The following is a 26,372-nucleotide window of genomic DNA, read 5'->3' as shown; positions in this document are numbered from 1 at the left end:
GACGTTTTATAAAATTAGGCATAAATTGCTGATGAATGCCAAGTCCTTCAGGGGTACAAAAATTACCCAAGGTCATTATGCATCTCATTCAGTCAATAAACATTTTCTAGAAATGCTAGAAACTGGAGATAGACATAAGACTCAGTATCCTTGCCCTCGATGGCTTCAGTCTAGAGAAGACAGTGCTAGTGGCACTAAGTCCCCACATGCATAAATACTAAATAATGCATCTCAAACCCACACACTGTTTTAAATGCCACTCACTCAGCTTAGATCACACTGAACATGTGCTCCTCGAGGCCTTTCTCATATTAACTGCTCTCGAGCCAGCACTTCACAACCCAGTACTTGAGTGTTATCTTTTATTACTTTCTAAAGACAATTACAGGGTTACAAATTTATTCCAGTTAATGGCACGTGCTACTTTTGGTTTTATGTACTATCTTGTTGAATGTTTGTGGATTTTCATTCTGACCACCTCAGATTTGGTCCTGAAAACAACTCTGATTTCAAAGTTACTGATTACAAGCAATGAAGATCCAACTTTCAGGCAACTCCGTCCTGCTTTTCTAGTTAATTTGGTAAAATACACTAAACATGCCCCTTATCACATGAACATTTATTACTCTAAATCAAACGATGGATAAGTCATGCATAACTAAGAATTCTAGGCTGATTTTTAAAAACAACAATCATTAAATATCCATTATAAATATTCACTTTATTTTGAAAGAATTGGAAGATGTTACATATATTATATACTACATATAATGGCACATGTCAGCCTTTTAAGCTTAAAAATAATCTTTCCCCAAACTGGGACTGACTTAGACTCCAAATATAAAATGACTCTTGGCCTATAGCACCAACCCAGGCCCCGAGGAAAGCCAGTTTTGAACCTGTCTGTCCTCTGGCATCGGGCTTCCTGAAATGATTTGGAGGGCCTCTCCCTCTGGTTTTGTTCCCTGGCAGTAGTGAGGCCTGGCACAGGGACCCATTTGACTGTACACTGCAGGCCTGAGAAATCAGAGAATCGGGAGGGGGTAGGGTCCTCTGACAATTTCACAATGGAAAGAAATGAGAAACCTACGAGCCTATTGTCTTTGTCTTTGATCTATACAACTATAACAAGACTACAAGATACGGGAGGTTAGCGTTATTGAAATACCATTTGTCTGCTGTTTCTTTCTCTTTGGAAATTGAAGTGTCATGATAGGAGGCGCCTTAAAAGTCATCTAGTTCAACACTGGTAACCTGTTCCACTATTTTCCTCTCCCAGATTTAGGTATAATTCAGAGTTTTAAATGCCATCCATATGCCACTTTCTTAGACAAACACAGAAATTTAATAACACCTTTCATTTTCTTAATTCATAAGGACAGTTCCTGCCAAATGTTCTGGCTTATGGCTCTCCTCCTCTTCATAGTATGTTTAAGTTACACATTAAGAGTCCAAAAAACACCCCTATGGAATTTTCATAAGCAATATCCAACCAGTCAGTAAAACACAGTACACAGTGTGCAAGTTTTAATTTATTCCCCTCCCAAGTATCCAGAATATGTACCCCCTTAGCTTTGAGAAATGTGATAATGAAAATACCAACAGAGCTGATCATATGCAAAGAACAGGAAGGAAAGCACACAGCACACAGGAAAATCCCTCAGTCCTCCTAGCCTGGTATGTAGTGCAAGTTAATGGGACGCTTCTGGCAACAACACCTTTCACTGGATTCATAAAAATTTTACAGGACAGATTGAAAGCAAAGAGAGGCCTCTGATTTTTATTATTATTTTTTTTAACCCTAGCAGATTTTTTAAAAAGAGGCTATATTAAATGACAATGCATTTTGAGTCGGGGAGAAAAAAAAATTAAAAACCCAAAACTTCTTTCAGTTTATTCAAAATAAAAATACACATAGAATTATGAAAATATAGGTTTACTATTTCCACCACATAAGTTGATGCTGCTGTTGGAAAGGCTTTCCAATTGGTTTTCCAGTTTTTAAAGCTCATCTCGATCCCTCAATAAAGTGTACCTATATTCGCTGGGTGCTAGTTTCTGGAAGGAGCTCTCAGGTGGACTGCTTGCTACATCTTGGACTTCCTACAGGAAAGAATAAAACATTTTTATATCAACATATTTTATGGAATGATAATATTTTAAGAAGAGTATTAGATGAATGGTAGTTGCCCTGTAATTATTTGCTTAATAATCAATACAAGATAGCTACTATGTGCCAAAGACAAGAGTTAACGTTTGAAGTCTTGCTTTCCTCATTTCATTGCCCTTCCTCGGGTTCTCCGGGGCAGGGCTGCCACCGAGTCATTACCTGTGGGCCCGCTGACAGCTCCTGAGGTGTAATGGAAGGAAAGAAGGCACCCGACTCCTGGGTGCATTCCTAGACTGTTCTGTAGAAGCAGCACAGCCCTTGACTAAGCTGGCCCTAACCCTTCCTTCTCACAAATGACTGCTAAGAGAATTAAAGGCACCTACCCTGCAGCTAGAATTCTATTCTTACTTAACAATTACCTGGATGTCTTACGTCAAAACTTAATTGACATAAGGAAGAAAATAAACACTTCAATACTGCAAGAAATTATTTTCTGCAGTTATTTTACTTGTGCACAAATAGCAGACAAAAATACACGGTGGAACTATAAGAGTGACTTCCAAGAATTTGGAAGAAAAGGCAGTGTAGTCTATCCTTTATCTCCACACTGTAAGCTCTTCAAGAGCAAATGTGATTCTCATTGTTTTAATATCCCCTGTAGTTAACACAGGCATACAATGTATACATTATATCATACATATAATGGCACATTCCCATTATAATGGTAAATAATGTGTCTACAAACTTCCCATGTAACTTTGTCATGTTCCACTTCCCCAATGCACATTTTTATTTTTTGTTGAGATATATGTTTGGTTTAATTTAGCTGAAATTATATTACTCTAAAACAAACGTATTTGGTGCCATTAGTACCAAAGATGAATAAGTAAAATACAAGGAGTTCGGCTGTCTAATGGAGAAATTGAGACAAATCAGGATAATACAATAATGGTAAGCTACAGCTTTTCCTAATCTGGTAAAATACTAAACAGGTGCTCTTTTCTGAGGAAAATAATCACCTTTGAGTTACTGCCAACAAACAGGTCGCCAACTTTTATAGGTGCTTAATTATCAAAAAAAAACCTGACCTCAGATTTTAAGGGAAGAGCATGTCATCAGATTCCTAAATGGAACTCTTGACTCAACTTAATTTGACTCAAAGTAAAGAAAAATTCACTTTGTTTTTGTTTTTCTTTTATATGTAGAGTTTCTTTGGGCAAAATAGTGGATTGATGTTCTGGGCGTAAGAAATTAGAGTGTTTGGTATATATCATCTTCCCTTGCATATAGTTGTAACAGACATGATATAAATCAATAATGTATCAAAATGCAAATTTAGGGGTGTTTAACAAAGCAGGAACATAGAAATTACGTGTAACAAGTTACATGGTAGAAACAGCAAAATTCTCAGGTTAAAACACACACACACAAAACACAAAGCAAATACAAAATGTCAAGCCTTCTAAATCTCAGATGGAAAGCTGCATTACACCATAAGCTTTCACCATTATGAAGGCTCTTAGGATGGTTTGGCCAAAATACCAAATCGTTATTTTCTTCATAGTGTGGTCAATCTCGCAGCCAGGAGGACGGTGTGAACCAGTGTTGGAATCCACTGATTTCTTCACTGATCTACCTGCTTCCATTTCCTACCTCCTATTCTATTTGAAGCCAACTGTATTTAACCCATATTTAAGGCATACTCAGACCAAAAAACTATATTGTAACATTCTTGCAACTTTTCTGAAGGTATGAAATTTAAAAAAAAATTTTTAAAACATAATTTGTGTATTATCTAGTCTGTTCAGAATTTCTTCACAAAGACATTCAGGAGCAGAAACTCAAGCCTGTGCAAGAGCTTTAGAGCCTTTTCAAGACTAACTGAAAAAGAAAAGAAAAAATTCCCACTGCTGAAAAAAATGACTTACCTGTCCTGGGGCTGTATCGGTTGGGTCAGGGCCATGATGGAATTCTCTGTGAAGTTTTCCAGAATGTAAGTCAATTACAAATTGCTTGAGTTTTCCAGGAATTCTGAAACCAAAGTCAAATAAAAACAGCTTAAACTATTACCTCTATTTTACCAACTTCACATAAAAAAACATTTAAAAAATTTTTTTACCTGCAATCCTATTCCAGGCCAGGTACAAGTTGAACATTTTTACACAGCTGTAATCATGAAATCTGGATACTAAGTTCTGTGTTCTAATTCTTGCACTTGTTTCATAGAAATTTTTCGAGGCTTATCATTTTAACAGATGCATCAGAGTCAAGATGCTGTGCTAAATCTCACTTAACCATCCCTTATTGTTGGACATTTACGTATTTTCCTTAATGTAAGTAACTAAAAAACCTTATGTTCTGCAAAATCACACTAAAATTAACAGGGCTCAAGGGAAAAATAGTGTGAACCACTTAAGACCCTGTGGCACTGTAAGCAGAGGACGAGGAAGGGCCTAGAACAGACATGTCAGCACCACTTAGCTCCACCGAGGACTGCAGCCTGTGTCAGCCTTAACCTGGAGCTTGTGAGTCCTCTTTTGAGACGCAGGTCCTTAGGTCCTTGAGGGCAGACAGAGCCAGTTCTATCAAAGAATCTAAGGCAGGAGATAGCTTTTGCATGTTTTTTCCTAAACACAACTTCTTTAACCACATGGACAGCCTCACTAGATCGCTTAACACTGTGAAAAGCAAAAGTGCCTCTTAAGGCCATGAAACTGGCTTTTTTTTTCTTTTTTTTAAGTTTTTATTGAGGTCTTCATATACCACTAAGGCATTCTCTTTAATGGCGAAAAAGCTCTTTGGTGGCTTCAAAACATTCTGAGGAAAATAACGTATGAACCAACAGAAGTCATTTTATATTAACATCATTCCTCTAATTACTAATCAGGGTATAAGCAAATTTGCAGTAGAGACATGTACTGTAGCAAAACAGACCATTATAAAGCTAAGCAAATTTACATACAGCAGGTCCTCGAATAGCGTCATTTCATTATAATGTTAAAGAGAGAAAAATAATCGATTCCCAGCTAGATCCACTGTCTGTGGAGTTGGCATGTTCTTTGCATATCTACTACACAGGTTTCCTCCGGGTGCGCCCGTTTCCTCCCACATCCCAAAGATGTGCGGGTGAGGTGAACGGGCGTGTCTAAACTGTCCCCGTCTGAGTGAGTATGGGTGTGGGTGTGGGTGGCCCTGAGATGGAAGGGCGTCCTGTCCAGGGTTAGGTCCCACCCTGCCCTGAGCTGTCGGGATGGGCTCTGGCCAACCGTGACCCTGAACTAGAAGAAGAAGGTTGGAAAATCATTATCTTGTTTTTATTAATCTTTTTAAACGTATGTACAGCTCACATTTATTTCAATGTTTAATATTAGAAGTGTTTGGGGTCTTCATTTAGAAGTTTGGTGATGTTTTTGTGACCAGAAATATGCCATAAGAACTTAACGTGTTTATATTAATTAGCCTACGGTAAAACTGGATTCGTTACACATCGTTTTGCTTAAAGTTGCAGTTTCCAAGAACTCATCCAATGATGTTAAATGAGGACTTAACTGTATCAGCCTTTTTTCTTTGTAATTATTTCCTTGAGTTATAGCTAATAAAGTATTGGGTTAAAGAATAAGAACTTTTAGCAAAGTATGGGCAAATTATGCCTACAAAACATCAATTTTTGCTGCTATTTGTCAACCTGTTTATTCTTTGAAGTCTTGCCAGCACCTTTGTTTTTTATTATGAAAATTTGCTAATGTCATAAGTAAAAGACATCTGCATTTTAATTTCCATTTCTTCAGAAATTGAGCATTTTTCCATTGTTTGTTTTAATTTATATTTCTGCTCAGATGAATTGTCTTCTAGTGAGTTTTGATGTTTTTAAATTTCATTACATATGCTTAAACAGAAATCCTTTGTTTGTCGTATCTACTACAAGAATTAAAATGCAGGTTGACAAACACTTTAATTCCGTCAGTAGAATTGACTGACTTTTTAAATCATTATTTTTTGGTAGCGGAGAATAGCTGGCTTGTGTTAATATTACCAGTTTTTCTTTTCATCCCCTCCTGAGGCCCTACAAATGCTGTTTCTTCCCTTCAATAACTCCCACTGAGATGTACCAACCAATAACTTCACCATACACCCAATGTGGCTCCCCACTAGCTCAATGCAACAGAGAACAGTGGGTGCCAAATGCACAGTTTCCAAATACAAATGACTGTCAGGTAGCTGTATTGACAGAACGCCTCTGAAAGGTTCTCTGGTGCTGAAGAAACTGCACATGCACCAGAGATAAACAATGAAAGGAGATCAACTTAAATTTAATCTGACATCATCTACTGTCACCCACAGCAAAGTGCTAAACTATAACCAGTCAATTTAAGGAATTGCAAATGGTCTACAATGTTAAAGATAATGCCCCTGTTAGTTTGTTATTTTATAAGGTCCAAAGATGATCACAACCAACACAATGTGAATGGCTTCTGCTAGGCAAGGAATAATTTATAGTTAAATCTTAAATGTAACAAATTCATAGACAACACTCAAACCACATTTTTTCCTAACATGCTATTTGTCCCCTTGTCAACAGATGAGAAAAGAGAAAAGAATTGTGAGCAAAAGGCGAGGACAAGGGAGACAGGATGAACCTGAATTGATGTGGTAGGGAAACAGATTACTAAAGAGCTCTTATCCAGTTTGTGGTCAGAAACTATCATTATTAAGTAACAGTCAGTGAATCAACAATATATTGTCAAGGAAACAGGCAACATGGTAATCTGATGAAAAGGAAAATAAATGGACCTTTGCCATAATAAATCTGATTATATCTTTGCACTTTAGGTTACAATTTTTCCAATTAGAGCACCTAGGTGTTTCTCTCTCAACCTCCAAACCCTGTTTTTTGTTGTTTGTTTACGATCTTTATTTTTAGGTGATGCAAAATTTAGACACAGTGAAATGCACAAATGTTAAGTACATCATGAAACGAGCTTTGAGAAATGCATACGTGGTGAGAAGTGTTTTTACTATTTAAAAAAATTTACATACAGAATTCACTTTTTTAGGCTTACAGTTTTGAGTTTTAAAGTATGCATGTAAGCATCTTGTTGCCACCTCCACAAACAGGATACAGAACTATTCCTACCTTTTTTTATGTCAGACGCTCCACCTCCACCAAACTCCCGCCACCACTGATCTGTATTCTGTTCCTATAACTTGTGTTTTCCAGAATGTCACATACATGGAATCACACAGTATGTAATCATGAGACTGGCTTCTTTTATTTAGCGTTTGAGATTCATCCATCCTGTTGCATGTATCCAAATGTTTGTTCCTTTATTTACTGCTTATTCATTAGTAGGTTGAATTGCATTGATTGATTTTTGAATGTTGAACTAACCTTGTACACTTGGGATAAAGCCCACTTGGTTGTGATATATTACTCTTTTTTAATATCTTGCTGAATTCAATTTCCTACTGTTGTTTGCTACTTTTTAACTAAACTTATACAATAATGTAGTATAAACTCACTTAATGTATTAGTGTAAAAAACACTGTATTTTGCCATTTAAGTTACTTGAACCTCTTTGAGCTTCAGCTGTCTAATATGTAAAATGAGATCAACTGCTTTAATTATATTGTTTTTACACAGACTTTGATTTGAATCCAAATGCACTGTTGCATATAATAATCAGAGCTAGCCTTATAATAGCGTTTACCATGTTCTAAGAGCTTTAATATATACATCCATTTAATGCTCACAGCAACCCTATGACGTAGACACTATTATTATTCCCATTTTACAGATGAGGAAACAGAGGCATAGGGTTGGTAAGAAGTTGCACAGCGTGATGTGAACAGTAGGTAACAGGATGGGATTTGAATCTAAGCAGTCCGGATCCAGAGTCTGAGCACCTAACTCTTATGTTATATTGCTTCTTTAATGAGTTGACTTTAGTAAAGTTACTAAACCTCTTGGAGCTAAACTTCTTTATTGTCAAAGTAGAAATGCTACTTATTTTATAAGCTTGTTATAGATGAACTGAGAACACATATAAAATATAAAGTAGGGCTGGGACAGTGCCTGGCTGGCTCTGTCAGTACTTGGTGTCTGTTTTGCTGGAAGGACCAAATAAGAAATAAGGTAAAATATACTGGAATGATTTATAAAATAGAAAGTATTTATAGGTAGGTAATCAATGTCAGTTGTATGGCAAGTACATTACTTGAGACTAAAAGTGGTGCTCAGGGACCCAGGCCCCTGTACGTATCATCCAGTGGCTGAGAGGACAGACACCCTCAGAGAAGGAACACTACAGAGATGAACTGGAGAGGCGGGAACAACAGGGCAAACGGGGAGGGATAAATATTAGGAAACATTCCAGATGTACAGATACATACATCCAAAGCAGTCAAGCTCCTCAACTTGTAATAAGCAGATTAAACAAACAGCAAGTTAACCAAAACATTTATTGGCCATCTAATGCTGTCACAAAGCAGTTGGTATAGCAAGAGATAATAATAAAAACTAATTAAATAAAATTTGCCTCCTAAGAAGCTTTCTCAGTACCAGTATTTTTCCCACTGAAGAAAAGTGTCATTTGGGTAAAAAAAGGACGCCCTCTAGATACTGATGAACAAAGCATTTTCTCTGAGTTAAAAGGGACCTTATGGTGACCTGATTTAAAATTTTTCTTCTCTCTCGGCCTCCAAGTTCTTTATCATCCCACCCAGTCCTTGGCTGGCTCCCTCCAAGCGCAAGGAGGCAGGCTGGTTTGTCACAGCAGATGACCACACTGCTGAACTAGTGAGCTAAGTGCCCCCAGTTGCAGTTTTGCCCTGCCCCTCTAATCTCCGCCAGCCACTAACGCAGCCAATCAGCGGCTGCCAGCTTTCCCAGGCTGAGTGAGGAATTGTGGCCACTTCCAGCGATTCAGGGATTTGGGGTAGATTACCTAGAGCTCAGGTTGGGGAACTCACTAGCAGTAGAGCAGCCAGGAGTAACCTGGAACCTATCCTGCCTCTTCCCCAGGCTCTGGGGCTCCTGTGGCAGCGGAGACGCGATCTCTTCAGCAAAGATCCACATGGTTGAGTATCCGCCGGCCACCGTTTTTTAGAAGGTAAATTTCTCTTCTGAGTCCTTCACCAGCCTTAGTCCATTCCCCATTTTTTATTCTCTTCTCTCAGGGCTACAGACATTTCCCAGACCTGCCCTAGGTGTTCTTAGGTTCCGAAATTACTCCCCATTCTTTTCCTATCTCAACATAAAGTCTATTCCTTTCCATCCGTCAAGAAACCAATCTGGTCAAACTATAGGGGGGAAAAACAAAAAAGGATTCATAGATCTGTAATTTAGTTTCAGGTACTAGTAAGTACTGTCTTCAGACAGCTTTCACTTGCACACTTACACTGCTTTCTGTATGTACTGAAAATGGACTTGCTTCTGGTATGAAGTGTTATGAGCTTGGCTTTGGGACTTAGTATACTCTGACATGAATCCTATAGCTCTGCCTCTCATCAGCTGGATGGCCTTGCTGGCTATGTTGCCTCCCTAAGCCTCAGTGTCTCTGAAAAGGAAGAGGCGACCAGAATGCTGGTGGCAACCGGCCACCCCCCTCCCCAACACCTCCCTCTGGAATGGCAGGTGACTGCATCATAAGTCTGCTTTCTCTCCCCTTACCACAACCATGACTCCCCCAGTGGACCCCAGAAATGCTGAGTTACTAAGTAAAAGTAATAGTAATTATAGTAATTTATGGACACTGCTTATCATTTAAGCCCGAATTGCCATGCAGCACAATAACAATTATGCAAGCCATTAAATGTGTCAGATTCACTTTGCTGCATGTTTTATTTGATTTTTAACACTAACATCTATTTACTTAGGCTCACTTTGTAGTTCACATAGCATGTGCCTCCTTACAATTAAAAAAATATTTAGTGGGAACAGTGCCTAGGAGGGGAAATCAGGTACCTAAGGGAGAAATTAAAGAAGTAATTTGTTTCAAAAAGCTTCAAATATAGTCACTTCTGTTATCTTCCTCCCTACTGACAGGACCAGACAAACACTTGCAGGACCAGAGAGGAATATTTCCCACGTCCAGGTTTCTTTGGAGAATCTTATTGGCTCAGTTTCTTTTTGCACGAGGGTGTAAGTAGAACGCTGCCCGCTGGTAAGATTAGCTTTTCTTGGTCCAGTGAAGTACAGTTGGAGAGCAGGGGGACTGGGTCCCATGGTAAAGAATACACCCCCTGGCAGTTTGGGTTCTCCGACAGACACCGAGGTGGGCTTAGAAGTGCTGGAGCGTTTTAAATCTGACTTCCGAACTGGAGGAGAAAACCGGAGGGAGCCACGATGGGGTCCCTCACAGGTTTCCCTCGACTGTGACACAACATTCCAGGAATAAAGGCCAAAGCTGGGCATGTAGATTGCTTGCCGATGAGTAAAACCTAACCCTTTCGTGAGCATCCTGTTGACTTGCACTAATCTGAGACTTCATAAGTAGGGCTCTAAGTTTCCAGGGAAAGGGAAGAGGTATATAAACAACCCCAGATTTACCCACTGCTAGAGGGAGGGCAGAGTGCTGCTAAAGCTTCATGTGAAGGACCTGTGAGGAAGGTAGCACTGTGATTCCAAGCACACCTACTCTCCGGGGAAGCCCCTGCGATGAGCCTGGTCACTGCAACAACTACCGCTCTCCTAAAACGCTTGGGTCCTTTAGCTTGAGCTTGCAGCTTCAGGAAGCAAGCCTATGAAGGAGTGAGAGGGAGAGGACACCCACCAGCTAAATCGGACATTTCCATCCGGCCCCACAGGCAAAGCACACACTTGCTAAGGGGACTAAATGAGTTCCAGTTTCTAAATAAATGCCGGGACATTAGGGCGATCTGGATCTCTGAGGTGGGTTTCTGGGCACAACTCCTCTTCCTTTTTAAATCCAGCATAGTCCTCCTGCCCTCCCAATTACCCCCCCACCGCCCCACTCACAGCAAATGTTCTTGCTTCCTTAGCTGTAGTTAAAAAACCAAGATTCAGACGGGAACCTCCGCAGTCTGGGCTGCTGTCACCACCACCACAGTCCCTACACGCCACACCCTCCCCTTCCTCTTCCTCACTAGAGAGAAACGTTCCTTCCTTTCCTTTGCTTTTCATTCCCTCTGTGTTCCTTACGGCTTTGCTTTATCAATTAGCCTCTTTATCCCCTATCTCTTCAAGAACTCCTCACTGCATCTGATTCTACCCCACAAGAATTTAATCATTAATTTCTTGTACCCTAAAGGGGGGGGGGGAAGCTAAAACTTGACTTCGTCCTTTGTCTCTCTGGGGCTATCCCCCTATTTTTCTTTCCCTTTAGAAGCTAGCTTCTTGAAAGAATTTTCATGTCAAATCTTCGTTTCCTCACCAAGTAGTCACTCTTCAATTCTTTGCAATACAGGTTATTGTTTTTTGTTTTGGTTTTTAATTTTGGTTTTGTTTTTCTTGGGTCAAATCTAACAGATGTGTCATCTTTCCCTTCTGCCTGAGCATTCCCTCCTGATGGAAGCTCTCCTCCCTCAATGGCCGCATGACTCTTCTGGTTTTCCTTTCCCTTCTTGAATGCCTCCTTTTCCTCAGCCTCTTAGACACGTTTCTTCTGGTGTGCTCCCCTTCAATATTGCTCTCCATCAGGGTTCCATTCTCAGCCTTGTTCTAGGTCATTCTCATCGTCTCATCTGTTTCTATACCTTCAGCTATATCCTTATGTGTTCAAGACCCAGCCCCTATCTCAACTCACTGCTGAATCCCAGAGCCATGTAAACTCCCTACTGGACACTCGTCTCTGTAGCCCACAGGCACCTCAACGTCAACATGCCAAGAAAGGGAACTCATTATATTTAGCACGAGGCTGCTCCTCTAGTGAGTTCCCCATCTCAGTTAATGACAACACAGCCCAGTGAGCTGCCAAGTCAGATTCCTGGCCATCAGGGCTGGCGTCCCCTCCCCCATGTACTAAGCTACCCAGTCTTCCTACTCCACCTACAAATGTCTCAAAAGTCCTGCTGCTCTCCAGCTCTACTGCTACTGCCAGAACTTACTTAGGTAATTTGTTCATTCTAGAATCATCTACTGGTTATCTCTCCTCTACTCCTTGCTGGATTACTGAACAGTCTCCTAGATTCTATTCCGACCCCCTCTAATCTATTCTCCAGTTTGCATCCTGAGTGATCTTCAAAAAACACTTCCCTCATGAAAGCCCTTCATTGGCTCTTCCTAGTTTTGAAGACAGTGTCAGACTTCCTGAGCACGGGACATACGGGCTTTGCTGAGCCAGCCCCTGCTTCCTTCCCTTGGCCTCGACCTTCCGCAACGCCCTCCCGTCCACTCAGTCCAGCCGGCAGTCTCTGTGCTTGTTTCTGCTGATGTGTCCTTTCCCCAGCCCTGTCTCCTTCTCACCTCCACACCCACTTCTGCAGAGCTTTCGGACCTCCCTCAGGCATGACAGCTCCAGAAATCTCATCAGAGCACTGAGTACATCGTAACTGCTTGCTTCCTTTCTCTACTTGGTTGTGAGTTGTTGAGGGCAGGGGCCTAATCTTAGTACACTTTCAACCATTGGTCTGTATACAGTGACTGTCAGATAGAAGACCTGGATGAATAGTTAGTGAATTAATAGGCTAAATGGTTTCTTTTGAGTGTAGGTAAAGTTAAAAACAACTGTCTGTTCATTAGTACTTTATGGGTTACAAAACAACCATCATCTCTCATTAACTTCCTAGCAATCCCATTAGGTAGGCTGTACCATCAACCATACTTCAAGTGCAAAGAAACAAGAACAGACGTTAAATGACTTGCTCAAGTTAGGACTCAGTTCTAGGCCTCCTCTACGTTAGGATTGAACATCTTCTATCAACCAACCACCTCTCTACTGAAGTGTGCATCCTCTAACTGCATTTTAATCTCTGGACATTAAAAAAGGGTACTTAAAAAGGTCTAATTTGAATTAATACAAGTATTGCTTAAATTTTTCACATATGAAGAAACATCGCCATATTTTACCATTGTATGTAACATCGCAGAAAATGATAAGAATTTACAATCTGTGGTAGTTACAAGGTTTTTATGTTCACTGATACTGTGAATAGATGAGAATAGTCAGAAAGCTTTCCTGTTCTTGCAAAGGTTCAGAGCTGCATGCCCTTAGAAATGCACAGCATAGCCATCTTTCTTACAAGCCAACGTTCTTGCGATCCACAGTGACAATGAGCAGCAACAGTGCCAAGTTCCTTTAAACTGACCTGGATTCTATTCTACATACCTTGATGTGCTGAGAAAGACCACCCTCAATTCAGAACTAATTTCTCAAAGGCCAAACATTTTCTTTCAGAGATTAATTTCCAAGCATTAGGATCACTAAATGCTGGCAATTCTATAAGGATATGTCATAATTCTCATAGTCAATTACATCACACTTTAGAGTAAAAAAAAACCCAAAACTTTTTCATCCAAATAACAAAGTATTACTGTTTCAGTGTAAGAATTAAAATATTCAAAAATTATTTTCAGTTCATGTTTGAGACACATATTAGTAATTTAAAAACACCACAATGAATACTTACAATACATCCCTGAAGTCTCCAAACACGTACATATGCCTAAAGCTGTCAATAGCTATGACAGGACAATCTGCTGGGGTTTTCTGTATGTGCAGAAGAGGATGTCTAAATTTGTCACAGTCCGCATGCAAAAAGTTTATTGTACCTTTAAAAGAAACAGAATTTGAAGAGGTAGATTAAAATTGTCTTGATCATATTTTCGTAAGATTGCAAATTCATAAAAAGTGACATAACTTAAAAAAAAACCCAACATTCTTTAGAGTAATATAGATCACAAAAGCTAAAACCTAAATATTATAACACTTAAAAGAGGTAGGATTTTAGTTCTTAGAGCAGAGAGTCCACTTTTCTTAGAAATTATATCAACTCAACGGGATTTCAAATTCTACAGTGTGCGCTCCTTACATGTGTGTGCTCCTCCGCTCCGCAGATCGCCCAGCTTTGGGGAGCAAGTTCCTGACGCTGACATAGGAACTATTCTCAAGGCACCATCTTCATGCCCAGTGTGCCCTTCCGGTTTTTACTTGTTGATTTTTAATCTAATTCAACCCCCAAAATATTTACTCAGTGACTAATATGGGTACAGCTCTATACAATGCCTTCAGTTTATTATGTTTGTTCTCTAACTACAAAGAGAAAGTTGGTGATACCTCAAATTATTTTTTGATGCTTCCGGAGAAGTCCACAGAAAACTGCTCAACTTTCTTTCATTTAGAACTAAATGTTAATCAGACTGTGTAAAGTCTCTCAGCAATATATCTGGGACTATCAATGAGAAAGCAACTAGGCAAGTATCAAGGTGCTGGAAGAAAGGGCCTAAAACGAATCGTGTCCACCCATGACCCCACTTGTCATGCTATTTGATTGATTTTAGGGATTATTTGATTTTAGGAAGCCAAAACAGTTGTGGTTTTAAAACAATAGACGCTGCTTCATATTATCTCTCTACTAGTGCCTACCACCCCCATGTTTACACGTAAATGCGGACGTTGCAATGGGGGAAGGGGATGGGGAGAAAGAAAGACACAAAGAGGAAGGATGAAAATAAACACCTTAATCTGTCTACCTTTTTCACTTATTAATTGTCGGGCTACTTCATTCTGGAATATTTCTAAACTTTCTGTATCTTCTTTCATGTGGAAGAGTATTAGAAAAGGCAGTCCTTCTTCTGTCAATTCCTGTATAAAGAAGTATTCAGTGAGAATTATCAGGCCTCTGCATTTGTTTCTAGCTATTTTCTAGGTAGGAACAGTTTTGAACCCAACCAACCCATGTAACACACAATAGGTGCAACATCCCTGGAAAAAAGGCCCAGTGGTATGAATACACATTAGCTTTAATGGCAGAAGAACTTGTTCCCTCCACCTGAATGAAGTACCCAGGCACTCAGAGGACCCTCTGTCCTGCTCTCCTGCAGGAACGGACCTGCCTTACAGTAACCACTGCGCTGGTCTGTCAAGTTAGTACCGGATGAAGCTACAGCATTTAAAACATGAGTTGACCAAAGAACAGACTACGCTGGTTCTCTATCAAGGTGTTGATTTTAGGGTGGGGTAAACTATTTTCAGATAACACTGAAAAACTGAGTGTACCAGCAGTAAATAAATCTAACTGATTTGCAAACTTATGTTTAAGGTTTGCTGCAAAAACTTATATGAGACCTACCCAAAGCTGAAAAGTGTTTGTCAGAGCAAATAACAATAACATAGCCAGTTTTCAACCAACATACAATCTTCAACATTGTTAACACATACCTGCCACTATATATGTGTGTCTATATATCTTGTAATATATACATACACAAAAGTGCCTTGAAAATTATAAGGTACTTTAAATGTTTTATTATTGTTACTGGAGAACAACACAAGAGAAGCGTGACGAGTAGACAGATGTGAACCATTTATTCTCTCTGACAAATGCTATTCTGACTCAAGAAAAAGTCCAGAAAGGGCCTAATAAAAAAATTATTTCCATCACCTATCCTTTGGCGTGTCTTTCTATAAGTTAGGAACTGCCTCAGCAGAAAGCTCAAATGTCCTTTACCCTAAAAAAACTGAAACTGTAATCTATTTTGTAGGAGTACTGTTTTCTTCTGGTTCCTAGCTCCATGTTTCAGCCTATCACATTCATGTACAGAATCAATTATTAAGCTTCTTGTCACGTTTACCTTTTTTAAATTGAGGTATAATTCGCATACCATGAAATTCACCATTTTAAAATGTACAATTTGGTGGGTTTTATTAGACTTACGAGCTTTGCAAACATTAACGCTACCTAACTCCAGATCATTTTCATCACTCCAGAAAGAAGCCCCATGCTCATTAGCAGTCACTCCCCATCTCTCCTCCCCACAGCCCCTGGCATCACATGGAACTTTTGGAAGCTGATTTAAAGTTTCTTCTTTCTCACAATTTTTCTTGCCTCCACACATTGCTACTTCTTCCCATGGGTCCGTCTTGGGACTTCTGTGTTCTAGCCTGGCAACTTCAGCTAGCTCAACAATCTTGATCACCACCTCTAATTGGTCCCCTCATCTGTATCTCCATGCCCAGGTTCCAGTTCTGAATCCAAGTCTAGATTTCCAAATTCCTGCTTAGTATTTCCACTTCAAAGTCTAACCGAGACTATTAATCAATGCATAGTCTCTTCCTCTTCCCTATTTCCATTAGTGCTTCAGTATATTTCTCTTTTGGTCCTTTTGTTGCAGGACTGAAATACTTTTTCTAGAAAACCATCCCTGATTCTACCCCATTTCTGCCAAAGGTGGAAATGAATTCTCTCCTCTGAATTTCCAGAACATTCTCTTTGTGCCACTCACGTGGCATGGGGCATGTCTTTCTATTACGTTATCTGTACATGTGAACTATTGGACTGGTAACCCAAAGAATCTTATTTCACTTCTTTTTTGCTCACAGATTTTTGTACATAATAATGTGTAATCAACCTATGAAGGAATAAATGAAGACACAAGTTTTGCTAAATAAATACTAATTGGGAAAGGAATTCAGCAGTCATCTTTTAGAAAATTTAAGAGCGAGGAAGTTAAAAGTAAAAACAAATATAACATATTACTTTATTAGACTAAAGTATGGATGCACTAACTGTTAGGAGAAAAGTAATAAGCAGATTAGTATTTTAATAACCTCTATTTGCTAAACTAATTTACATACATTAACATAGTAGCTAGCTAGTAGTTTCTGCTGCTTGGGCTTCCAAGTTTACCGATGTCCAGCACCAATACATTCTCTACCAAGCAGGTATTAAAAGATTCAGAGGAGGGGCATCAAGACAACTAGATTTAGAGGTTCCTCCATAGCTTAAATGATTTATGGGGAGTCGGAACTCCTGTTTTATTGTTTAAGATTTTCCAATTTATACCTTTAAACTCTTATTTTTGAAATTATTCCTGCAAGAAGTGCCAAGCAGGTGAGTAATCGTGACAAGTTACTAAATCTTTCTGAGCCTCTAAGGACTAAATGAGCTAATACAATAAAAATGTAAGTAATTCAGTTAGGTGCATCAGAAGCCTAGAGAACTGAGAAAAGTAGCAGGGATGTGCATTTGATAAACGAAGAAAGAACAAGCAAGCAAGCTTTACTGGAACACAACCACACTGATTTATGTATTGTCTAAGGCCGCAAAGGTGAGCAGTTTCGATGGAAACTGTATGAGCTGCAAAGCCTAAAATATTTATTACCTGGTTCCTTTACAGAATTGCCAACCTCTGACTATATGGGTGTGTTTACTATATGATAATTTCTTGAGCTGTATATTTAAAATCTGAACTATACACTTATTATAATTCTTTGAAGTGTATATGCATATAAAAAGGTTTTTTTAAATTGCACTTAAAATGTTTCTTAAAAATTGAATTCTTAAACCATAGGTTTTAAAAATGGAGTGAAATGAGATGCAAGACACGTTTCAAATATAAAGAACAGAGAGAGGTACCTCACAGACGCAGCCCTTTGTACTTCTCCTCCGACCTCTTAGGTTTTTGTGTTTTGTTTTTGTGGGGGCTGTAAGAGTTTGGATGTGCTTTATTTCAGGCACATGCAATCACTGAGGTTAGTTACATAAAAACTGATAAATGCTTTCATAACTTCATTCTTTTAGGAGAGACAGGAATCAGAAAAACCTTTTCATGGCAAAGGATTTATTCCCTGTATATAATTAACTGTAACAAAAATCTGCAGAGCATTCTTCTGAAGGACATCCCCTTAAACAAGGGTCTTCAACCAAGGGTGGGTATCAGAGTCACCTGAGGGGCATTCTCAAGGTTGTATGAACCACTGCTATTGTAGGAAATAACACTGAGGGGTCCTGGGACAACAAAGTTGAAAACCACTGGCCTGTATTACAGAAATGGCAATGATGTAGTTATGGTCACTGTATTATTTTTACAACTGTTAAGTCTGTGGTCAAGTAGTAAGATGAATGGAGGAAGTTTGCTCTTTCAGAAATCTGAATTAAAAATAACAACACACATTAGAAAGCCCGTACCTCTCCATTTTCAAATGTTATTTCTCTGACAAGAGGAACACATTTATCTTGAATCCAATTGTAAGTCCCATCAAAATTTGTCATAGATCCCAAGTACACCATATCTGGAGCAGAATGCTGTTACAAAAACAGAAAAAAATATTAAACGAATCTAACCTGTCCTAGCAAAATTGCATTCTTAAAGCCTCTAGGAGCCCCGAAAACCTACAGGGGTACAAAAGAAAACCAACCAACTAACATGGGACTTCTGAGAAAGAGGGCTGTAAATAGTAAAAAGCTGATAATTCTGTGACTATCAGAGGCCTGGTAATCCAACCTATGGTGTCTAAGCCTTCTGCTTTTCCTTGGATTTGGGTCAATTAACTGTATATCAATATCTTCACCAATGGCAGGCAGGCCTTGTGAAAAAGAAGTATCCAAATGAACTAATTTAGCTACCCTCAGAGTTGAGAATGTTAGAAGAAAATCTGGAGACTTCCAGTGAAAAAGCCTTGAAAAATACAAGGTATTATATAAACCTAAGGCATGGCTACCTCTATTATTAATTACCTACAGTATCTGTTTCCATGTAGACTCATAATCAATATTTATGAAGTACCTAAAATGATGGTAAAAATAATAGCTAACATTAACTGAGTAAACTTACTGTACCCATGCACTGTTGCAAGCATCTTATATGTGTTGACTCCTTTACTCCTTGAAACATCCCTATAAAGCAGGTACTATTATTATCATGGTTATTTTTACTAATGAACAAACTGAAGACCAGAGAAGCTAAGAAACTTTGGGGTCCCAGAGTTACACACTTAGGAAAATGGCAAACACGACATTAAAACTCAGTTTCATTTCAGAGCTTGTGCTCTTAACAACCAAACTATACTGGGAGACTCCATACTGGATTCTGACCATATCGAGAAGGTCACACTGTATAAGCTACTACTAAAGAAATGCACTTGCCAAAAATACAGGCAAATACCTATCTGAATTCAGAATAGCAAAGAATTCATTCAAATGACTATATAAAAATGAAAAACTTCAGTATGTCAATGCACTGAATAATAAATATTATCAACTGGAAAACTATCTATAGACTTCTATTTTTTGTGTGTGAAAAATTGCAATGACAGACTTAGTCAATTCATGTATTTAAATTATACACATTAAAAAGGAGCAGCTTACCCCTGGTGGTTTATAGATTATGTTGTCTCCACTGTATCTTTCTGGTTTTGAAACAGTCCTAATAGTAAGAGAGAAGTAGTAATAATACATTTAAAAAAAAATAATAGCAAAGATATACCTGAATGAAGCAGAATTGGCTGTTTTTTGCAATATATGAATTACATACTTGAAATATATACTTGGCCATCATCTTTTCTACTTATAAGACTATGCAATACCAACAAAAGCTTATTTTTAAAAATTTATTAAATAAAAATTCTCTACTTTTTACTTTTAACAGAGCAGCCAAACAAACCCACTCCCACTAACACACTCTCAATTAAGACACTTACCCAAATGCAGAAAAAAAGGCACAGTCATCATGCAAAATATTTGCTACTCTTTCAAAAACTCTATAGTTTTCTGAATCCCTTTGCTCAAAATATCCAATGATATTTCGTTTGCTGCGCTGTAAAATAGAGTGTGTAATTATTTTACAAACATATATAGTTCTATAAACATGTTATTTCATTTATTCAGCTGTTGTTCAATGATCTCCAAATGAAGTATGATATAAATGCATATTTGGCTTTTAAAACCTAGTCCTAAACTATTAAAAATTACATTGGGTTGAAAATAATCTTAACTACAGTCTCGTAAATTATGAACATTCCCTTCAAGCATTTTATTTTAAAATGTCAAGAAATGGATAACTTTAACTAATGAAATCTTTTCCTAAATAAGGTGACTAATTCTAAAATATGTTAAAATAGTACATCGATTCCTAACATGTGACTGCAGGTAGAGACTCCTCCGCAGGTCTCTCACACTCCTACACATCTATACCCAAAGTGCAAGACCCTGACCCTCCTTACCCAGCCATTTCTCAGGGTTGTATTTGCAGCTAGAAACACTAGGTCTGAGGTAATCTCTCCCCCTGGACAGTGAGCAGACTTACTGCTGGCTCTGACATGGGAGTTCGCAGAGCCCAGAGTTCTCCTGTAATACAACCCACTGCATCTGCAGGCATCCATCTGAGCCCTAAGTGTCACCTCCATAAGTCTTGTAGGGGGGGGAGGCAAGCAAACCAGTGCAAACCTGCTCACGCAGTTGGCTGTGATGTGAGCAATAAAGTCCTATGTCTTTACTCCGGAGCCTTGTGCCTTCTGACAGCATCCATGAAACTATAGTTAACTTATTAGCTTGTAAGTAGAGTAAAAATAAAATCTCAAACTTGAAAATGACAATCCAACGCCCAAACTCAATTGTTTGTTTTTTTAAACACTATGTAGGGTACAAAGAAAAGGGTTTGCTAAGCTTATTATTAAGGGGGGCTATTTCAGTGAACACTAAAACACACATCAAAGAGCTGATATAGGAGTAATTAGGTCAGATACCCTGAGGTTCTCCACTAAGAAAAATCTGGAAACTTTGGTGGTATATGCCTGATGTTAACATCAATTTCTTCATAATTCAGGCTATCCTGTGCCCTCAATTAATTCAAATTAGTGCAATTTACTGTATGCTATATATTTTATCCAAAGGTTCAGTAAAACATTAGCATTTCCCTTGAGAAATAATTCAAGAAAAATTCAACTTGCTAAGTATGTATATGTCAAATCCATTGTAATGCACTATAAGATGTTCAGATTCTTTGACTAATGAGGATTTGTTTACATTACTTAAACTGGCAATGTTCATTTGATCCTGCCAAAGTTAACAACTTACATCAAGAGTGGTAATTTCTGTTAAATCATGAAGTTCTTGAACAGGGTCACTTTTTTGTTGCCTGATGTAATCCGCAAGTGCTTTCACTGATCGCTGACCCCTGTACTCTCTCTTCATCATCATTCCATTACGAAACAATTTGAGGGTTGGGTATTTGCTTATCCTGTATCTCTGGGCTATATCAGCTAAAAGAAAGAAAACAAAAATTAACTTCACCCTCGGTCTTGGTCTGGGTGAGTCCATTAGCTCAACAGTCTAAAATCTTAACAATTATTTAGTGGGAACGTTTGGGTTCAATAATACTTTTACAGTGTTAGAGATAAAAAATTAATCATCATAAGTTTACATCAGCTAAGAGGGCAGGCTCTGGACACATACTGCCTGGTTTAAATCCCAAATTTGTTATTTACTGACTGTGTAAATTTGTAAGTTGCATCAACTATCTATGCCTTAGTTTTTCATCTGTTTAGGATAATAACTGCTACCAGAAAGGGTTGTTTTAAGGACTAAATGAGATAATACAAATGCATGGAACAGCAAACTCTTAACAAACGTTAGTAAACATTATTATAAATTCCAGAAAACTATTAGACTGTGCAAAATTCCAATTTTGAAAATAATCATTCAAGTCACTTTATACAATGAGGCTCTCTTATAGCATTTAATAAAAGAAAATTAAAACCACTCTCCAAGGCTAAAAACTAATACTAGATTCTATGCTAGAATAATTTATAATCCCAAATATGCAAATTTTGTGTCTGCTAATACAATAAAACCCAAAACTCAGCAGTATACACTAAAAAACAAACAAACCAACAATCCCTGTATTATGATCTATCAGTATATTCACAGGCAGTGAAGTTTTTTTTTAAAGTCATTAAAATTTGTGTTTATATAGTCTAAATAAGAACCTAAATCATGATCTCATTTTTCAGGAATCACAATTACTAAGATATAGACTCAGAATGAAAGAGCCTTTAAATTTTTGTGCTGTTATTTTCAGTAGAAATAACAGTAAACAGTACAAATCAATGGAAAATAGAAGAAATCAATGTTTTCTAGACACTGGAAAAGCTCAAATGTCACATGTGAGAATGATAAAAGATGCACTGAATTTTTAGCATGAAGCTGACCTGAGAAAACACTGAACTGGCCTAAAACAGGTGAACCTGCTTTTAACTGAGCTAAAATGAGGGCAGAATTCTAAAATGGTGACACAAATAATCATGAAAGTTTTCTAGCCCACCTCCATTTCTAGTAGTTATAAAACAAAAACAAAACAAACAGAACAGCAATTTTGTTTTATCTTAATTTTCTAGATTTGATGGAAAAAACAACTGTACCACAGGGAGACTAGTAAGGAAGCTCCTGCTCTAGTCCTGGCAGAAATAACAAGTGTGGCTACAAACTTAAACATTACAATCTTTAGGTTGCCCTAAAATTCAAGTTATGGATTAAAAAGATGAAATAATATTTTAAGACTATTGGGGAACAGACGCTTAATTCTCAAACAACATCATGGCAGCAGGTGTGCTACAATGAGGTGGCTTTTAATTACTAAGAAGCAAAAACCTTAAAATTACATTGATCAATAATCTCAGACAGAAAGGTGACTTTCTACAAGCTTTGGTCAAAAGTGATTTTAAGTTAATTATAATGTGACATTTTGACAATATAACAAAGAATGACTTAAGGGGTATAATAATAATTTTTTATTAACTACATGGATGAAATGTTAAAATGGATGTCAAAAGAATTATAAATTTCAAAAGGTTAACAGCTCACTGATTGGAAAATTAGCATGTACCTTTGCTGCAGTGGTCACTTACTTTCCTTGATGGGTTCTGCCTCCTGCCTGCCTCACTACTGCTCAGCAGGGCTCCAGATGGGGACACTGCCTCATGCTCTTGTCTCAGTAGGGTCTCTCCCTGCTATGAGTATTCACAGCAGACAGTACAAAGAGGCAAATGATTTCAACAGGAAGGTCTTGCTGTGCTTGTGGTTCCAGAATAAGGATCATTGCTACCTAGGTAGCTTTTTCCATTCCCAAACCATGCCCTCCCCCAAGTGAGGAAAACAAAACAAAAGCACAACAAAATCAAACTCTAAACAGAACAATTACAAAGAAAGCCTAGAAGCTTACTCAGGACTCAGGTTACTACAGAACATCTAAGTTCTATTTTATGTACATGAATTCTACACTGTATTTTTTAAATTCTTTTTCTTTTTAATTTAAATATATTTGACATTGTATGTGTTGGTTTGATACATTTATACATTGTAGTATTGCAATGATTGTCATTGTAGCATTAGCTAGCACCTCTATCACTTCACATAATTATTTTTTTTTGCACTGGGAATAATTAAGATCTACTGTCTTAGCAAGTTTGATGTTTTTAAAACAATATTGTTGTCTATAATTATTTTCTTATTCTTAATGCCTCATTTATGCATAGCTCTTACAAAAGCTTCTCTGTTTACAATGTGGAAGGTTCAAGTTAGCACTGAAAAGCAGACAGCTAAGAGTAACTGATATTTGGGAGCATGTGCTTGCCTAATTCAAGGACAATTACAAAGTACTTTCTTAAAAAGACTAGTAGTAAGGGCCGGCTGAGTGGCTCAGTTGGTTAAGAGCTCACTCAAGAGTGCAAGCTCTGAGCAACTAGCAGTTCGATTCCCAGCCAGAGCTGAGCTGCCGCTGAGCTGCCAAGATGGCTCAGCTTAAAAAAAAACAAACGCTAGGAGTCTGAATGTTTTGCACTGACCAGTCATTTATGAATGTCTCTTGCCATACAGCCTACAGCCACTGGAGGTCAGCAGAGAACCCGGGCCCACCAGGGGCAAATGGATGGGACTTCCTACCTCTAAGGCAACATGATTGATTACCAAGGAAAGTGATACATTCTACTCCCAAACTCCCCAAATGAGGAGGCTGCAGAAGATAAGATAAAGTGAGATCATGTTCCACAGTAGAAACAAGGGTAATTTTAATTGTGTGTCTACACAGAAATTTTGGAAAACAAAGACAATTATAAAGAAGAAACATTTGTAATCCAACCACTACTGGGAAAAACCAGTATTAATATTTTGGTTATATCTTGCTAACTTTCAATAAAAGTTGCTTAACTAGCAGTGACATTTCAATTGAGAAAAAATAAACTGAGGTTAGTCAAATAGTAAAAGTATCAATACTTGCAGAATGGGTATTAGCAGCTTGCAAGAAAATCCTACAAAGAGTAGAGTAACACTCTTTAATCAAGAGCATTTCCAACACTCTTCATGACACAGAAGTTGGTATTGTGTGGAAAAAAATACAAAAATCAGCAACTCAGAATTGGAAGGTGATGCACATCAGTCATTCTGAAAGTGAAACTGTTTCAGGATTATTTGAACAAAAATTTATTTTTCTCTCTAGGTACACACATTAATGATATGACCAAAAAACCCTACATCTAAGTAAGTTTAAAATAGTTCTTACCATAGATACAAAAATTCTAAGTGATAAAGCATTGTGTAGTAGTTCAATTTTTGTTTTTTTCAGTTATAAAGTGTGACCTATAATCAATGACAACTTAGATTTGATGAAATATTGCAGGAAATACTTTATTGTATTGTTGGGAGATAATGAAACAACCTATTTAAAGTACTTTACGTAATATGTACAAACTAATAGTTCATAAATGCTGGCTACTATTTATTACTCGTTTATCCATCCATCTATTCAACAACTATAATTGAAAACCTACTATGTGCTAGGCACCATTCCAGTGCTAGGGGTTGAGGGGTAAAAAGACAAGGTCCCTGCTCTTACAGAGTTTACATTTTATCATTATGATTAATATTATCATTAATATTACTACTATTGTTGCTGCTACTACTTCTAATTGTTTCCACAGGATAGACTCTCAAATGAAATTCTTAAAACTCTTCACATATAATACATGTACAAAAAAAAAAAAGATGTACCAGTTTGGATTCCCTAAGTATATTATAAAAGAAATCCTCTATAATAAGTCAACACCACTAAATGTATCTTCACCAGAGATGTAGAGATTCTTTTTATGGGCCCTCCAGACGGAGAAGCTAAAAGTGCAATTGTCAGCTGTGACACACATGCAACCTGGGTTCCCAGTCCTCTGCAGAAGGAGTGAGAATACCTGCTCTGCTGCCCCCACGGGAGGCACATGCCCTCTGGACAGTGAGGTTATTCCTTGACATTACACCTCTAGGTTCTGCCTCTTTAATTGCCGACTTCCTTTTCCTTTTTCTCTTCCTTCTCTTTCTCTCTTACTTAGTTCTCTACATTAAATACAATAAATGGAGAACTGGGATGCTTAGAAAGTAAACTAAATTTTACCGCTAAGTGTTATTCAAGCTATAACATTTACACTGGAATTTCAAAAAATATACCTAAGCTTAAATTGTTGGAAGCTTCCTGATGACACTCTAGTGTCAGTCTCAGTTCAAAATTCTCCGTATAGCTCCCAACTTTTTTGGGGGGAGAAGTGGTGGTAGTGGTAGAGGAGGGAATAAAAACTGTTACATCTAGCTCATATACAGAAACAAACGGCCTCTGTGAAAATAGCCCGTTATATCCACTCTTGCCTTCTTTCCTTCTCTAGTTCCAAGTTCTCAGCCTATTTCCCTAACTTTTTAACAAAATCCTAGGAAGGGCATATAAAGAAGTGAGGTAAAGGTAGGGCAGAAAGCACTCTACAGGATGCTGCTAGGTTCAAGAGGAAAACAGAAGGAAACACAAGCAGCAAATCAAAGACGGGTCTCCCCTAATTATGCACTGACATGGGTTTTCCTGATCACCTAGTAAGCTGGCACAGAGGACAACTTCAAAAGAATTCCCAACAAGTTCTCAGGAACATGCATTGACACCACAGGGACTACTGTGAAAATACTCACTTGGAATGTTTTATGAAAATTAATGATGTTACATTTGTATATTGTGATGTAATTATGTTGTTTGTTTTTTTACTTTATGGTCTCACCTGATTCTCAATTCTTTTTTTTTAAAGATTTTTATTGGGGAATTGGGGGGAGGGGAACAGACAAGTTGCTATCCTTTTGTTCTTCAGTCTCGTTGTGGAGGATGTTGCTTCACTGGCCCAAGTTGGAACCATCATTGCGCTCTTCCCGGGGCGAGGCAGATCAGTTGCCAACTTCTGGACGGCCACTCACGCTGGCGGCTGGCTGCTCATGCTGGCTGCTGGCTACATACGGTAGCCCATGGCAACCCACTGCAGCAGAGGCTGCAGCCGACGCCGTCGCCGGCAACTCA

At 38.2% G+C, this 26,372-nt stretch overlaps 1 protein-coding gene across 1 annotated transcript in view; it reads right to left on the bottom strand.

The window, feature by feature from the left end:
- Positions 1 to 1,753: 1,753 nt before the first annotated feature.
- ERP44 (endoplasmic reticulum protein 44) overlaps positions 1,754 to 26,372 on the bottom strand; it is a 64,810-nt gene continuing 40,191 nt past the window's right edge. The window contains exons 5-12 of the mRNA XM_019649500.1: positions 21,083 to 21,267; positions 19,708 to 19,823; positions 19,376 to 19,433; positions 18,197 to 18,313; positions 14,760 to 14,871; positions 13,697 to 13,838; positions 4,039 to 4,141; positions 1,754 to 2,103 (exon numbers count right to left, since the gene is read on the bottom strand). Of these exons, the coding sequence (XP_019505045.1) occupies positions 2,002 to 2,103; positions 4,039 to 4,141; positions 13,697 to 13,838; positions 14,760 to 14,871; positions 18,197 to 18,313; positions 19,376 to 19,433; positions 19,708 to 19,823; positions 21,083 to 21,267 (935 nt within the window). The 3' untranslated portion in view covers positions 1,754 to 2,001. The remainder of the gene's footprint in view (positions 2,104 to 4,038; positions 4,142 to 13,696; positions 13,839 to 14,759; positions 14,872 to 18,196; positions 18,314 to 19,375; positions 19,434 to 19,707; positions 19,824 to 21,082; positions 21,268 to 26,372) is intronic.

Source organism: Hipposideros armiger, unplaced genomic scaffold (assembly GCF_001890085.2).
Source record: "Hipposideros armiger isolate ML-2016 unplaced genomic scaffold, ASM189008v1 scaffold_133, whole genome shotgun sequence".
Classification (NCBI taxonomy): domain Eukaryota; kingdom Metazoa; phylum Chordata; class Mammalia; order Chiroptera; family Hipposideridae; genus Hipposideros; species Hipposideros armiger.
This window is presented reverse-complemented; position numbering and strand designations above follow the sequence as displayed.